A 14,385-nucleotide genomic window follows, 5' to 3' on the forward strand; every position below is an offset into this window, starting at 1 on the left:
CTGTAGTCAATATGAAGACTGAGAGGAACTTACCTCCCTGTGAGTATGCCCTGTAGTCATTGTGAAGATTGAATTGAACTTACCTCCCAGTGAGTATGCCCTACAGTCAATGTGAAGACTGAGAGGAACTTACCTCCCAGTGAGTATGCCCTATAGTCTATATGAAGACTGAGGTGAACTTACCTCCCAGTGAGTATGCTCTGTAGTCAATATGAAGACTGAGAGGAACTTACCTCCCTGTGAGTATGCCCTGTAGTCAATGTGAAGATTGAATTGAACTTACCTCCCAGTGAGTATGCCCTACAGTCACTGTGAAGACTGAGGTGAACTTACCTCCCAGTGAGTATGCCCTATAGTCAATGTGAAGACTGAGAGGAACTTACCTCCCAGTGAGTATGCCCTACAGTCACTGTGAAGACTGAGGTGAACTTACCTCCCAGTGAGCACGCCCAGTTGTTACTGTGAAGGCTGAAGGATAGGTCAGTATTTCAGCTCCCTGTTTGACGAGGGCTATAGACATCTCTGGAAACCTCAGATCGTAACACTAATCTTGTTAAGGAGATGCCACTCATGGACAGTATCTTAGTTGAGTTACTATCTAGGTTGTAGAAACACAAATATTGATGTTGTCATAATATGTCATGTCAAATCATGAACACACATAATACATGATGCATCTGTCTATGTGTTGTATGGATGTTCAGTGTTGTATGGATGTTTCTTACTGTGTATAGTGCATATATACGTGTGTATAAGAGTAAAGTTGGAATGAAAAATGTTTTGTTAATGTAATTTCAACTGCATATATTTTCTCACATTTCTAACATTTTACCACTTAAATTCTATCAACAAGGTATAAATAATATATTTTACCGTGTGACAATATTAATTTTGAGGTGGCAAATAAATTACATATATCCTGCCACAATATAGAAAGATGGTATTCAATTGACCGTCATTAAACATGTGATTAAAAAAAAGTAGACATAAATTATCATGTCCTCATTCTAGTTCATGTATAAATACTTGTATATAGTCTATAATTCCAACACTCGTGATGTAGAACTTTGTGGTAACGGACTGGGGTGGAAACGTGAGTGGATTCCATGGAGCTCCATATTTATAAAACATAATAGAGAAATAAAGGAATCTCAACACCACAAGGATGCTTTGTGTGATTTACTGTCAGTAGTCTATATTGTATAATCTGTAAAGACGTCATATTTTGACATTTTATTTTTTCATTATGATGACTTATTTCTCTCCAATCAGTGATTTTTAGAGAAAATGATGATTGATCTACAACTAAGACTATGCTTCTTTTTTATGTGCAGTGAATAGAATATAATAAATAATAGAAATAAAACCAAAAACAAAAGATAAAAAACAATTATTTGCTCAAATATTTTTTGTATCTTTTCACAGGTTCTCTTCTGATGGTACAAGGTTCTCATTTTGTACATACCAAACAACTTATTCAGATTTTCAAAATGTATAAACATAATATTTCTGACCTGTCTGTTTATAGAATTGATGAAGGAAAAAAGATACAATTCCAAGTCCAATATTTCCAACAGGAGTAGAAACAGGGGAGGTAATTCTGTCTCCAGGAATGGTGTAGTCGCTCTCACACAGCCGTAGGTCACCTAGGTCAAGGTCAAATAGGTGAACTTTGCTATAGGTGTCCTTAATGTCCCCTTGGTCATCAATGAGAATATGAGTGTTTAAGACTCGGTTACTATCACTATCTTGTCCCTGAAGGAAATACAAAAAAAATGAGATTATCAATCATATGCTTATTGCGTGAAACCCTGTACCGTTCTGTCATAAAAATCTCAGATCAATATGATTTGTTGTTTTTTAACACAATTTAAGGATAAAGGTTACAATACATCAGTTAGAAAAAGCGGAGAATTTTGTGTTCCACTAAATATATTATTTTTGACTTGGAGTATTCTCCCTTTTATATAGAAGATGAAAGAACCCAAAATAGTATTCCTGGCCAACTTATTTTTAGTCTCTTCAGCATTTTTAACATTCATATCTGATGCTGTGAATTCATGGTTCCTGAATGGCAACATTTTTTTTTTTTTTTTATATCTATTTCAAATATTCAATTTGAAAAAAAATGGTATATATTTCTGTTAAATGAACAAAAGTATTGCAAAATGTAATTTTTATGGACTACTTTTTTGGGGAAAATGACCTATACAAATATTTTGCAATACTGACAATTATAAAAAAATATAGTTTAACTTATCTGTTCCCTTTACACTAAAAATATTTAAACACACCACCTGCACTGTAAATATATGGGGTTGTGTTCAATTCTAGACCTGTATGATATACTTGTAAAAGATGTGCATTAATTAGGTTGCCTTACACGCGTCAGCTGTAGGGAATTTCCCTTTAGCTTAGCGGTAAAGCATCGGGTTGGAGAGCCAAGGGTTGCGGGTTTGAGCCCCAGCGACGGCACTATCTTTATCACTATTCCTCGTCCTTCTACAAATTGATATCGTTGACCCTCCCTGTTCAAGGTAGGAGAACCCTTGGCGGGGAGTCAAAGAACCTGGGTGGGTGTTTGAAAAAAGGGGGGAATAGTGTAAAAGATGTGCATTAATTAGATTGCCTTAAAAGCGTCAGCTGTAGGGGATTTCCTTTTAGCTTAGCGGTAGAGCATCGGACTGAAGAACCAAGGGTCGTGGGTTCGAGCCCCAGCGATGGCACTATCTTTATCACTATTCCTCGTCCTACTACATGTACATACTTGTGTGTTTAACATATATATAGCCCACTCTAAAGCGCTTCACAGTACATAGATCTATATGCAATTAATACAATTAGCATATACATTAATCAATACACCTGGCTAATATCTCCCTATGTGTGTATATGCCTACGTGTGTGCTGGAGATGTAATGTGTTCTGTTTGTAGTGGGACGTGCTTCCAACGGAATCATTTGTAGTGCCACCTCACTTGAATGCTACAGCACAGATACCGCAACACCCACCCCAAACCAATTTATACTCCATCTGGGTTGTTTGAGTTGCGCGGGCAGGAGAAAAACACTTTCTCTGAATATCCATGCGTACGCCGACTTCGGGGATCGAACCTCGGCCGGCTGCGTGAAAAGGCCGGATTGTTGACCACTCGACCATTAATCATGGAAGATAAAAATTGGTTGATGTCAAAGACAATGAAACTAAGAGCTGTCGCCTATGTATAGCTCGCCTATGTATGTTATTATAATATATCAACTACCAATAGAAACACATGCATAGTAAAATGTTGATATAGTGCCTGTCATTTTATTTGCCACCTCACTTACCACCAGCATATTTTAAGGACCGTTAATTGTGTAGAAATATCTATGTGAAGTAATTGTTAAGAAATTAACAAAGTCCAATAAAGCTGTTTATGCATGGACACTAAAATGTCAAAATATGGTTCAACACATTGCTTACACTCAATACAAATACATGTACTTAAACCTTATTATAGACAACAGCCTATTGATGGTGGTGGTCCAACACTACCCAAAAAAACTTGCCCAAAAAATATAACCTGAAGCTTGCCATAAAACTTTAACCAAGTCCAATAAAGCTGTTATTGGGCCCTAAAATATGAAAATATTGTCCAGTACATTGCTAACACTCCATATAAATACTTCAACCTTATAATAGACAACAGCCTATTGATGGTAGTTGTCCAACACTTCACAAAACAAGAGGCCCAAATTGGGCTTTAATGGTCAACTGATATATTTGTACAGAGAGTTGATTTGTCTAGTCTCTGAGGTTTCATGTCTGTTTTATCTAGGAAAAACAATAGATTTTGGTTGAAATCAATAAGTGCTAACTCATTCACCCTGAAATTTGGTAATGAACTATACCAACCTTTGAATTAGAGGAGTCAAATGTGTTTTCAGCGGTGAATGAGTTAAAATTCTTTGATGTTGAGAATTGAACTCATTTTTTTGACAAATGTATGACATAATTTCATGATAAATCATTAGCTATGTATACAAATACTTCTAATTCAACATAATATACTTTTATTGTACAGAGATGCAGTAGAATAGCGGGGAGTCCACTAATGACAATGTCACTACTGTCAATAGAGGAAGTATACCTAACAGACAGGGGAATTCTATAGCAAGTAAAAATCATTATCTTTCTATGGTAGTTATAGACAAGTAGTCTTTCTATACAGATGGTCTTTATAGACAGGTGATCTTTATAGATAAGTTATCTTTATAGATAGGTAGTCTTTTATACAGATTGTCTTTATAGACATGCAATCTTTATATACAGATTGTCATTATAGACAGGTGATTTTTAGAGATAAGTATATAGTCTATATGTATATAGGTAGTCTTTATATACAGATTGTCTTTATATTCAGATGGACTTTATAAACAGGTAATCTTTATATATGTATATATAATAATCAATCTTTATACACAGGTAGTCTTTACATACAGGTAGACTAGTCTTTAGACATTAGGTCTTTATATACAGATGGTCTTTATTGACAGGTGATCTTTATAGATAAGTAGTCTATATATAATTAGTCTTTATATACAGATATTTGTTTATAGACATTAGGTCTTTAAATACAGATGGATCTTAATTGACATGTGATCTTTATAGATAAGTAGTCTATATATAATTAGTCTTTATATACAGATATTTGTTTATAGACATTAGGTCTTTAAATACAGATGGTCTTTATTGACAGGTGATCTTTATAGATAGTCTATACATAATTAGTCTTTATATACAGATATTTGTTTATAGACATTAGGTCTTTAAATACAGATGGTCTTTATTGACATGTGATCTTTATAGATAAGTAGTCTTTATATAATAGTCTTTATATACAGATATTTGTTTATAGACATAAGGTCTTTATAAACAGATGGTCTTTATTGACAGGTGATCTTTATAGATAAGTAGTCTATATAGAATTATGTTCCTACAGGTAGGGCGTAAGAATTGTACCTGCTGCCCCCAATTGCATGATCGTAAGAGGCGACTAAATTTGGGACCTTATCTCTTCTCTCCTTTCTAAATAACTTTCTTCTTCCTAATGTCTCCCTTGACAATGCCTCACTTTTGGCCATTTGTTGAGCGTTCGCCCCTGTGAGGAAGGCTTTGGGTTCTGTCCCCTGGCCGAGACATACCAAAGTCTTTAAAAATGGTAGTTTCTACTCCTGCTTAACGCTCAGCAAATTAGGAGTGGGACGACTGGTTCGCCCGTTGTCAGTATAATGTGACCGGGTGGGGCGTCCTGCTGGGTGTCTTCGGCAGTATGTTTCAGTGAGGTAGCACTATAAAGTCGGCATCAGTTCCGCGCTATCACAAGGAGACAAACACGAACATATCGCAGCCTCCCAAAATACACACACATACACTACACGCATGCATCTTGCACACAGGGGAGGCCGTCCTTAAATGACCTTAGCTGTTAATAGGACGTTAAACAAAATCAAACAAACAAACTATATATAATTAGTCTTTATATACAGATGGTCTTTATTGACATGTGATCTTTATAGATAAGTAGTCTTTATATAATTAGTCTTTATATACAGATATTTGTTTATAGACATTAGGTCTTTATAAACAGATGGTCTTTATTGACAGGTGATCTTTATAGATAAGTAGTCTTTATATAATTAGTCTTTATATACAGATATTTGTTTATAGACATTAGGTCTTTATAAACAGATGGTCTTTATTGACAGGTGATCTTTATAGATAAGTAGTCTTTATATAATTAGTCTTTATATACAGATATTTGTTTATAGACATTAGGTCTTTATAAACAGATGGTCTTTATTGACAGGTGATCTTTATAGATAATTAATCTTTATATATAGGTTGTCTTTTTAGACCTATGGGCTTTATAAATATTTATAATCAGGTTGTAAATAATCCTTTTTTGGATATTATTCAGGTATTTGTGTGGTAGTAATTGATAGCAAGTCTTAAGGTAGGTTTCATCGTGTTATGGGATTTATAACTTTAAAACAATAATTCAATCTACTGAAATCAATATCATTTGGAAGTTGAAGTTGGCAATAGGGTCCCAAAATAACCAATTAATTAGAAAACCTCAATTTGTTTTTTCTATATGTCTATTTCAATCAAACTGAACAGCTATAACTGATTCCATACCGCACAGCCAAACAGACAAGTAAATGAACAACAATCAACATTAACACCTGTGTACTAGTTATACATTTACTACATTTATCCAAGAAGTGTAATGGGCCAATACAAAATCTAAATAGAAGTTGTGGCCTTTTTGGGCTGATTTTATTTTGTTTATGATATCTTATATCTATATTCTGTAATTTTTTTCATAATTATAGACATGTACTATGTCTGCAAGGTATGATTTTCTTTTCAGAAGTTATTTATTAAAACTGTAGTCATGCTGGAAAAGTCAGTTACCATTTCATAAAGGAGATTTTTTGACAGTGGTTCTGAAGGCGTCACTTGTAAGTGTACGAGAGTTGTTCCTGACTTCCAAAAAAGTTCTGTAATTGCATTTTTAAACATGTCATCTGAGAATTAGAAAGTCAGCGGGCATTGGATATATGCCTGAAATGAAATAACGTAAATGTAATAAAAAGTTAATATTAGATAATCATGTTCAATCTGTCAGTAAAACATGCCATGGGTTGAAGCATCATTTAAGATGACAGAAAGGCAGAGTTTAACCTTTTGGTGAAACCCTCCAATGGAAATCCAGAGGCTTGTTTCCTGGGCAAGTTTTCTGTAATTACAGATGGTCTCCCCTTCCAGGCTCTCTGCCATTTCCATACTCTTCATTTTCGATGTTGCAATATAGTCTGCAGCTTCAGGTAAAAACACCATCTGTAATGGAGTAGAATTAGTTAGGATTGGTACAAAGCAAGATGTTATACTGAGGCAGAAAAATCTAAATATCTTTCAGTATTATATAAATGAACAATTTTTGTTCCACATTTTTAATGAATAAATATCGAAACTTTATATAAAATTGTAAACTTTGCATGCAAAAAGTTAAAATAGTTTATAAACGTGTAAATGTAAATTTTCTCATGTCATAAATATGGTATTACACATTTGTAATAAAAATTAAACGTGCTGTAATTGAGCAAAACCGATGGAACAGATTCCTACCCCACTACACGTACTACTTTTATTTCTTTACCACATGATACATTTACTGTTATTTTAAACGAATTTAACTTTGATTATTTTGTCCTTACTTTTTTCATTGCATTTAAAATTACTCATTATTTTTAAAACATATAGTCAGCTTATTGAATAATTTGATAAATTCAATATGACACGGATGCTCAAGTAAGATCCTCTATATATTATATATACAGTGACACCCTGTGAAAATGCCAATATACACTTTATTATCACTTAAAAGGTCAGATTAGACAGGAAGACAGAATGCTTAGGTCCTCCTTTTTTAGTTTTAATATGGTATTATATATAAAGTCTAGAATGTTTTAATTCTCAGAGATCAGTTTCCAAATCAGAAAGACCTCACTTTATATTAAGTTGCTTTAATGTGTAGAAAATCCCAAGGCCAGACTGTGACTCAGGTCTTCTGAACTCCGAACAGATGCTCAAATTGGACTAAGCCAAATGGTCACTGAAAATAGGCCTACCACTAACTGACCACAGAAACAGTATAAAGGGCCTAGTTCTGCTACATGTACCTAGATTAGAAGATACATGCTTCCGTCCTTAAACAAATGATATACAGTAGATTTCTCCTAAGGTAATAGGATTGTGTCACCATTTCTCAGTAGAATTTCTTCCAATTTTGTAGTTATATTGCGTTGAAGTAAGAAAATTTTCTGCCACAAAAAAAATATAGGTTGTCAGAATTTAAAGGATTTTAAATGAAAATTTATGTAAAAAGGAGTGAGTTTTGAAAAAAAATGAAAGACACAATTTTAGGAAAAATAATGTCAATAAAAATGATACTGACATAGATTAATATTGCATTAATGTATATCAATTTAATAAATGCTGAAATTGTGTAAAATTAATTATCTATAAACGTTTAAAAATTGACATTTTATAATAAAACCGTGTACATATAGTAATTGCATGTAAAGAGTTATCTTTCTTGAAAAACTTCACAGTAGTGAAATAGGTAGCCGGGTTCCTGAAGTACAGAAAAATGGACACATGTGACTCATTGATAAAAAACAACTGAATTAATGCCTGGATTTTCTTTGAAATTCTTTAATATTGAAAGAACACACTGTTCTGTCAATAATAAACATGCAATATTTATCAGTTTAATATTAAACATCAGAATATGCGGAAATTGTGATACTGTCTCCCTACAGTGGATTTTCAACTAGGGATGCACTTCCTATTTACGTTTATCAATACACTCCTATGACCTTAATATCACTTCCCATTTGTCAGAGAAAAACATGATATTAACAGAAACATGACATTAACAGAATATTTTTTTTCTGATGTTTTTCAGCCCTCAAAACCGGAAGTGAACTTAGTCAAATGCCTAAGTGATGTGGCTCTACGAAGAAGATTGATATTTTGTAACTAACCTTGTTCTTTACTCTAGTTGAAATATAGATATAAGTAAATAAGTATAGAAATAAATATATTATTTATATTTCATTTCAGTATGCAGTTACATTTCATATAGTTAGTAGCAAAATGACGATCAGTACGATCGTAATTATGATTGTTTACTGCAGTAGTGATGTAGGCATACAAGTGTTAGGCTGGTATTCTGCATCAAATTCAATTATAAACATGAGACTTGGTAAATATTTACTTTTATCTTGATATATATACTGTTCGTTCGCTAGTAACATCTTTTTATAGTTTAATTTCTTAAGATATTTGCTGCAAGTGTGTTATCGAAGATAGTACACATGTTATAATTAGTTGAAAGATTACATCACAATTGGCATTAGAAAAAGTTTACAGATGTTAGACTGTCCTAGCTCCCCCAACCACAGGTGAATATCCTGTTAACAAGTATGTAAGTCAACCTATTGTTTAACAGTCAGCCAGGTGTAACCTATTGTTTGACAGCCAGCCAGGTGTAACCTATTGTTTGACAGCCAGCCAGGTGTAAAACAATACCCTGTTAGGCTGCTGAGGCATTGTTTACATAACACGTCTAGGGTGTGACAGAAGGTCCCCAGGGCATTTATCATGTATCATTACCACCATTTACCTGTATTTTTTTGTGACAGTGGCCAAAATAAAGTGATATTAAGAGAAATCAACATAAAATCAGGTGATAATAAAAAAAAATGAATTGCATAGATTATATAGCAGGAAAAACGGTGCATCATAAAATCATGATAATAACCGAAAAGTGACATTAAGCGACGTGATATTAGGTGAAATGTACTGTATCCTATTATAAAGTCACACAAAGACCCTGTGCCAGTTCACTTTCATTTGTAACACACCTATGCACATGTAAAAGAAGTGCATTGATAAGGTTGCCTACTAAATACAAACATCAGCTGTAGGGATATTCCCTTTAGCTCAACGGTAGAGCATCAGACTGGAGAGCCAAGGGTTGTGGGTTCGAGCTCCAGCGACGGCACTATCTTTATCAATATTCCTCATCCTACTACAAACAGTACACTTACCTGTACACCCTCATCCTTGGCTTGGTTTATGTATCGTTTACAGATATCAAAGTTATTCTGCTTGTCAGCAGTACAGGTGAGTTGGATAACACCTATTTTAGACTTTTCAGTCACTGGAGAAGAGCCTGTTTTAGCTGACATGTTTGCTCCCAAAAATGTAGTCCAATCTCTCTTGATGGGAAAAAATGGCTGTGAAGCAATGCCGGGCAATCTCCTACATATAAACCTCAAACAGGTGGTCATAACATATTTTGATCTCGAACTGTAAATAAAAATAAGCACAACCTGTAATGAATGCATCAACATGATATGATGCGACTGTATAATTTGTCAAAATTTGCATTCCTTTGATCTCCACACTCTACATGTATTGACATGATGTATATTCATGGATAGCAAAATAGTTACCCATAACGTTGAGAATACAACCACCAATATATAGTCATTTATGTGACAACAAATTTAATGTTTCTGACAACAATCAATACACTCTTGAAAAAAACCACTTTTTCAATGTTTGACACTCTTACTTGAATCTGTTTCATGTTTAGTATAATCTAAAATCTGTTCAATTTGATTTTATATTAATATTCATGATATATATTATTATTACCATTTCTTTTATACTGTATTTGCCGTAATTAGCACTCCTCCTATATACATGTCCCTTCACCTTTTTTTGAAAGGACTGAAATGATATAGACCCCAGCCCTTACAGACCTGACTGGGGCGGTCAAACATCGACAGTATTTACACTTTAAGCAGATTGATGCTGGTTGACCATGGCTTGACCTTCTGTCAATGAAACATCTTTGAAGCCTCCTGGCATGTTTGTTATGTCCTTAAGTGATAACAATGGTTGAAGTTGTACAACTTTTTTTTTTTGTCACTAATTGTGGTAAATAGGTTTACTCATTTGAATGCAGTTGTTTAATTATTCATCTCAAAAACTGGAAAGACATTAATGAGCTTCCAAAGGGAATCAAACCAGCAACTCCTAATTTCCTAATTTCCATAAGACTATAATTAGCTTAAAGTTCCCTGTGGTAGGCATCTAGACTAGTCCTGCTACAAGTACAAGTTCAACTGTAGATAAATATTTCAAAGGTCAAGCATGTATTTCTATTAGTTGCATGATGACTATGTATACAGGTCAAATATGAGTGCACAAGCCAAGCCAAAAAATGTTGTAATCAAATACACTTGTACATGTACGTACATGAAGCTATTAACAGGTTGTGCACAACCAGGGAGGTACCAGGGATCCACTTCACATCCCTGGCACAACACACTATAAGCAATGAGGTGATACAATTTGTCATTTTCACAAAAATTCAGACAACCAAATTAACATTTTTTTGTGCACATTGTACCTCTTTGTATTTTTTATTGGATTATATTGAAAGAATGACGACCTTATTTTGTTCATAATGTGTAAAAGAACTTTATGTGTTTTTATTTCACTTTATTCCACATTTCAGTAATAAAATTGTTATACTGACTACTAAATGGGTAACTGCTACTGAAATGTAGGATTGTTACCAATAATTATGCGCCGTTGTTCCCAACCTGGTTAAGATATTAAAAAACAATATTTCCAACAATTTTCATAATCTTCACTCAGCCCGAGTTTCTTCTGGCCCTGACTCCAGACTTAAGACATTTTGACAGGTAGATGTCTGGTGTGAGTGAGAGACACCGCCATGTGACCGGAGGTAATCAGGAAATAGCGACCGATTCCTAACAACAGCCAAACGGTTTACTCTGTACGTGATGTTGTTAGCAGATTTTCTCATCATTCTGTATATGTGTCTTATTTTTTACTTTACGGGGGCTCCATCAAAGTTGACGTTTATGCCCTCGGGGGTCCTATTGCAGAGGCGTGAAAAATGGGGTTATTTTATACAGTGCGTATTCTGTATAATACTGAAGATAGATTTTAAGTGATTAACAATTGTATTTAGTCTGACTTTGCAATACAAATACAAAAGGATATGCTTTCAACTCCCACTACAACAGCAGTATATTTACCGGTTCTGAAGACGATTTCTCCGTTAAAGTGATCATGAAAGCCAGCTCGCGTCTAACACTACAAAGCATAAATACATGAGAGTAACCTCCCTTCATGTTCTCCCAGAGACGAATGAATCAAGAAAATGCAGAAAAGCTGCTGGACACCAAATCTATTTTTTAAGAAAATGACTTACTGACAGTGCAAAACCCTAGAGTGAACGGATTCTGCATACTTGTCGAATTTATTTAATTATAATGATTTTAATATGTTTTACGGCACGGCCGGCAGTTAGGGCGGAGCCAGTATGTACTGTAAATGTATCGGAATATCGGTACTGTACTCTTTCAAGCATTGCGTGATGTGTTAAATTACTAAATCAGACCTACATGTATAGCTATTCAGTGTATATAACAGTTAAGTTTCCTTTCTTGATTTCTTTTTGGCTGACAAGATGTTTGATATCGTGAAGTTTTCCGCCCAGGCGTATGGTGACATGACATTAATGTGAGAATGCGAAAGGTTCATTAGACTATATAAGTACTTAAATTTGCACCTCTTGAATCCATTACAAAAATCAAGTGCAGCATATTCTACAAAGACACTGAAATAAAACATATTAGGAAGGATATTGTTAATCATGTATAATAGCATAGTTATCTGATATCCACGAAAAGATATACATATATATATATGTATATATATCTTTACAAATAAGCCCTTTGGATTACTTCAAACTTAACTTCAATGATTTATAAATATTGCATTCAGAGATAATTTATGCAAAGTATTTTACAATTTTTGTTCTTTTTTATGTGTAAAAATTAATTTGTTCAATGCTATAAAAACTGGATTTATATGAAGTTTCTATTAAAATAAGAAGCATATGCGAAATCACAATTTTTGTCATCTTTCAATACCCATTATTATAGCCAAGAGAGTCAGTAGATCTATATATCATATATATATTGTGGATGAATACATTTGTTTCAGCAACTTACTGACTATATGCTTTATATGTCTCTGCTTTATGTATAGTTTTAGCAATAGAGAAAATGTATTGTTTCCTCAATTAGAAATTGAATCAGTTCAGCACATAAAACTGTATATATATTTTTTAATCGTGCAGATTTGTAAAACAACAGATTTTCTTTTATGAATAAAGAATAGCTGTGAGATAGTAATCAAAAATGAAAATTTTACAGTATGGATTCAATTTTTTTCTTCAGTCTATTTTTTTCATGCAAAATATCAATAAAGAAATTCTGATGAAAATACTTGTATGTTTTTTTATCCTATCATTTTGCTTCACTGTGATAAACTCCCTTTTTGTTGACAACCAGCACGCTGTTTTGTTGATATTCCGTTTTCTAAATATATACCACTGCAATCTCTACCCAGAGGTGTCGTAGGGAGTGCAAGGACCGTAACTCTGCGTGATAGTCTTGTTCAACCAGACTCTTGTTGTCTGCATAAGCGTCTGATTGAACGAGACTACACTGCCGTTACAATAATTTTTCGACCATTCAGAACTAGAGCAATGTAGTCGGTAACGTTATGTCAAGAGAATTTACATCTTTAACCAAATCAAATATAAGTATCCTATAGTTAGATATAAGTTTTAAATCTTACAAAAATATAATGTTTGTTCGAGATTCGGCAAACGAGAACTTGTTTTGAGATCAAGATGGCGGAGACTACAGCGCGTGCGACTGGCGGCCATGTTAAGACAAGTTTATCTTTATTTTTCTTACATACGTGTTACCTATAGGGAGAGCTTCGCTCTCACGGGCCCTTCGGGCCTGTGAGAGAGCTCCGCCCTCTATAAATTATTCATGGCATTAATTTTGCAATTACAGCATTATTGTAACCATATATTCAATGTGACCGGGTGGAATGCTGTGTTGGGTTCCTTCGGCATGGTATTTCAGTGAGATGGAACTATAAAGTCGGCATCAGATCCACGCACGCTATATCACAACTGAGAAGCTAGGCAATCACTCCAACATACCCTGTCTCTTGCATACACACACGCATACACTACACACAATGGAGGCACGTCCTTAAATGACATTAGCTGTTAATGATCGTTAATAGGACATTAAACAAAATTAAACCAAACCACTCAATATTTGTCACACATCACACAAACGTACATCTTTGAATGCACGTTTAAATGTCAACGTATTCTGAGAAAGAGAAGCAGCGATTGTTACAAATATTTCTATTGATAATGTACCTCTGGATAAAATATAAACCGTCTTCTGGGTTTCTCGAAACTTTTACGAAGACACATTTTGCCACAATGCTGGTTTTTTGGTTGTTACAGTATCATCACGGATGCTATCTAAGTCCGTGGTATCATATATTTATACAATTCGTATTGAACGGGAAAAACATGAAATATTCTATTTCTTACAGTTTTTCGCGTTACACCACGCAAATATTGCTACACCCGAAAAGCGCGGGAATGTGTAGCGTAATGTAATTGCCATCTCACCATAATTCATCCAACCAAGTTTTAATGATTAGCTGCTGGAAATGGGTGAAATTTACCTGAAGGTAGTATTTCCCTATATAAACTATAGTAAACTTAACCCTCAGACCTGATAACTATTTGGAAATTGAATTTACAATACAAGTTTCATAAAACCAGGCGCGGATTTAGGGGGGGGGGGCACACCCGGCCCCGGCCCCGGCCCCGGCCCC

The 14,385-nt window shown here is 34.3% G+C and overlaps 1 protein-coding gene across 3 annotated transcripts in view; it reads right to left on the reverse strand.

Annotated features, from left to right (window-relative positions):
• LOC110449582 (nitrilase homolog 1-like) overlaps positions 1-11,763 on the reverse strand; it is a 36,512-nt gene extending 24,749 nt beyond the window's left edge. For 2 of the 3 annotated variants that reach the window (XM_021496536.1, XM_021496535.1), the window contains exons 1-5: positions 11,697-11,763; positions 9,666-9,927; positions 6,733-6,888; positions 1,552-1,755; positions 434-544 (exon numbers count right to left, since the gene is read on the reverse strand). In XM_021496536.1, the coding sequence (XP_021352211.1) occupies positions 434-544; positions 1,552-1,755; positions 6,733-6,888; positions 9,666-9,908 (714 nt within the window). In that variant the 5' untranslated portion in view covers positions 9,909-9,927; positions 11,697-11,763. Of the gene's footprint in view, positions 1-433; positions 545-1,551; positions 1,756-2,900; positions 3,462-6,732; positions 6,889-9,665; positions 9,928-11,696 lie in introns of those variants that run through there. The other variant, XM_021496537.1, reaches the window with a different exon arrangement.
• Between the last annotated feature and the right edge of the window lie 2,622 nt (positions 11,764-14,385).

This window comes from Mizuhopecten yessoensis, unplaced genomic scaffold, assembly GCF_002113885.1.
Source record: "Mizuhopecten yessoensis strain PY_sf001 unplaced genomic scaffold, ASM211388v2 scaffold4663, whole genome shotgun sequence".
NCBI lineage: Eukaryota > Metazoa > Mollusca > Bivalvia > Pectinida > Pectinidae > Mizuhopecten > Mizuhopecten yessoensis.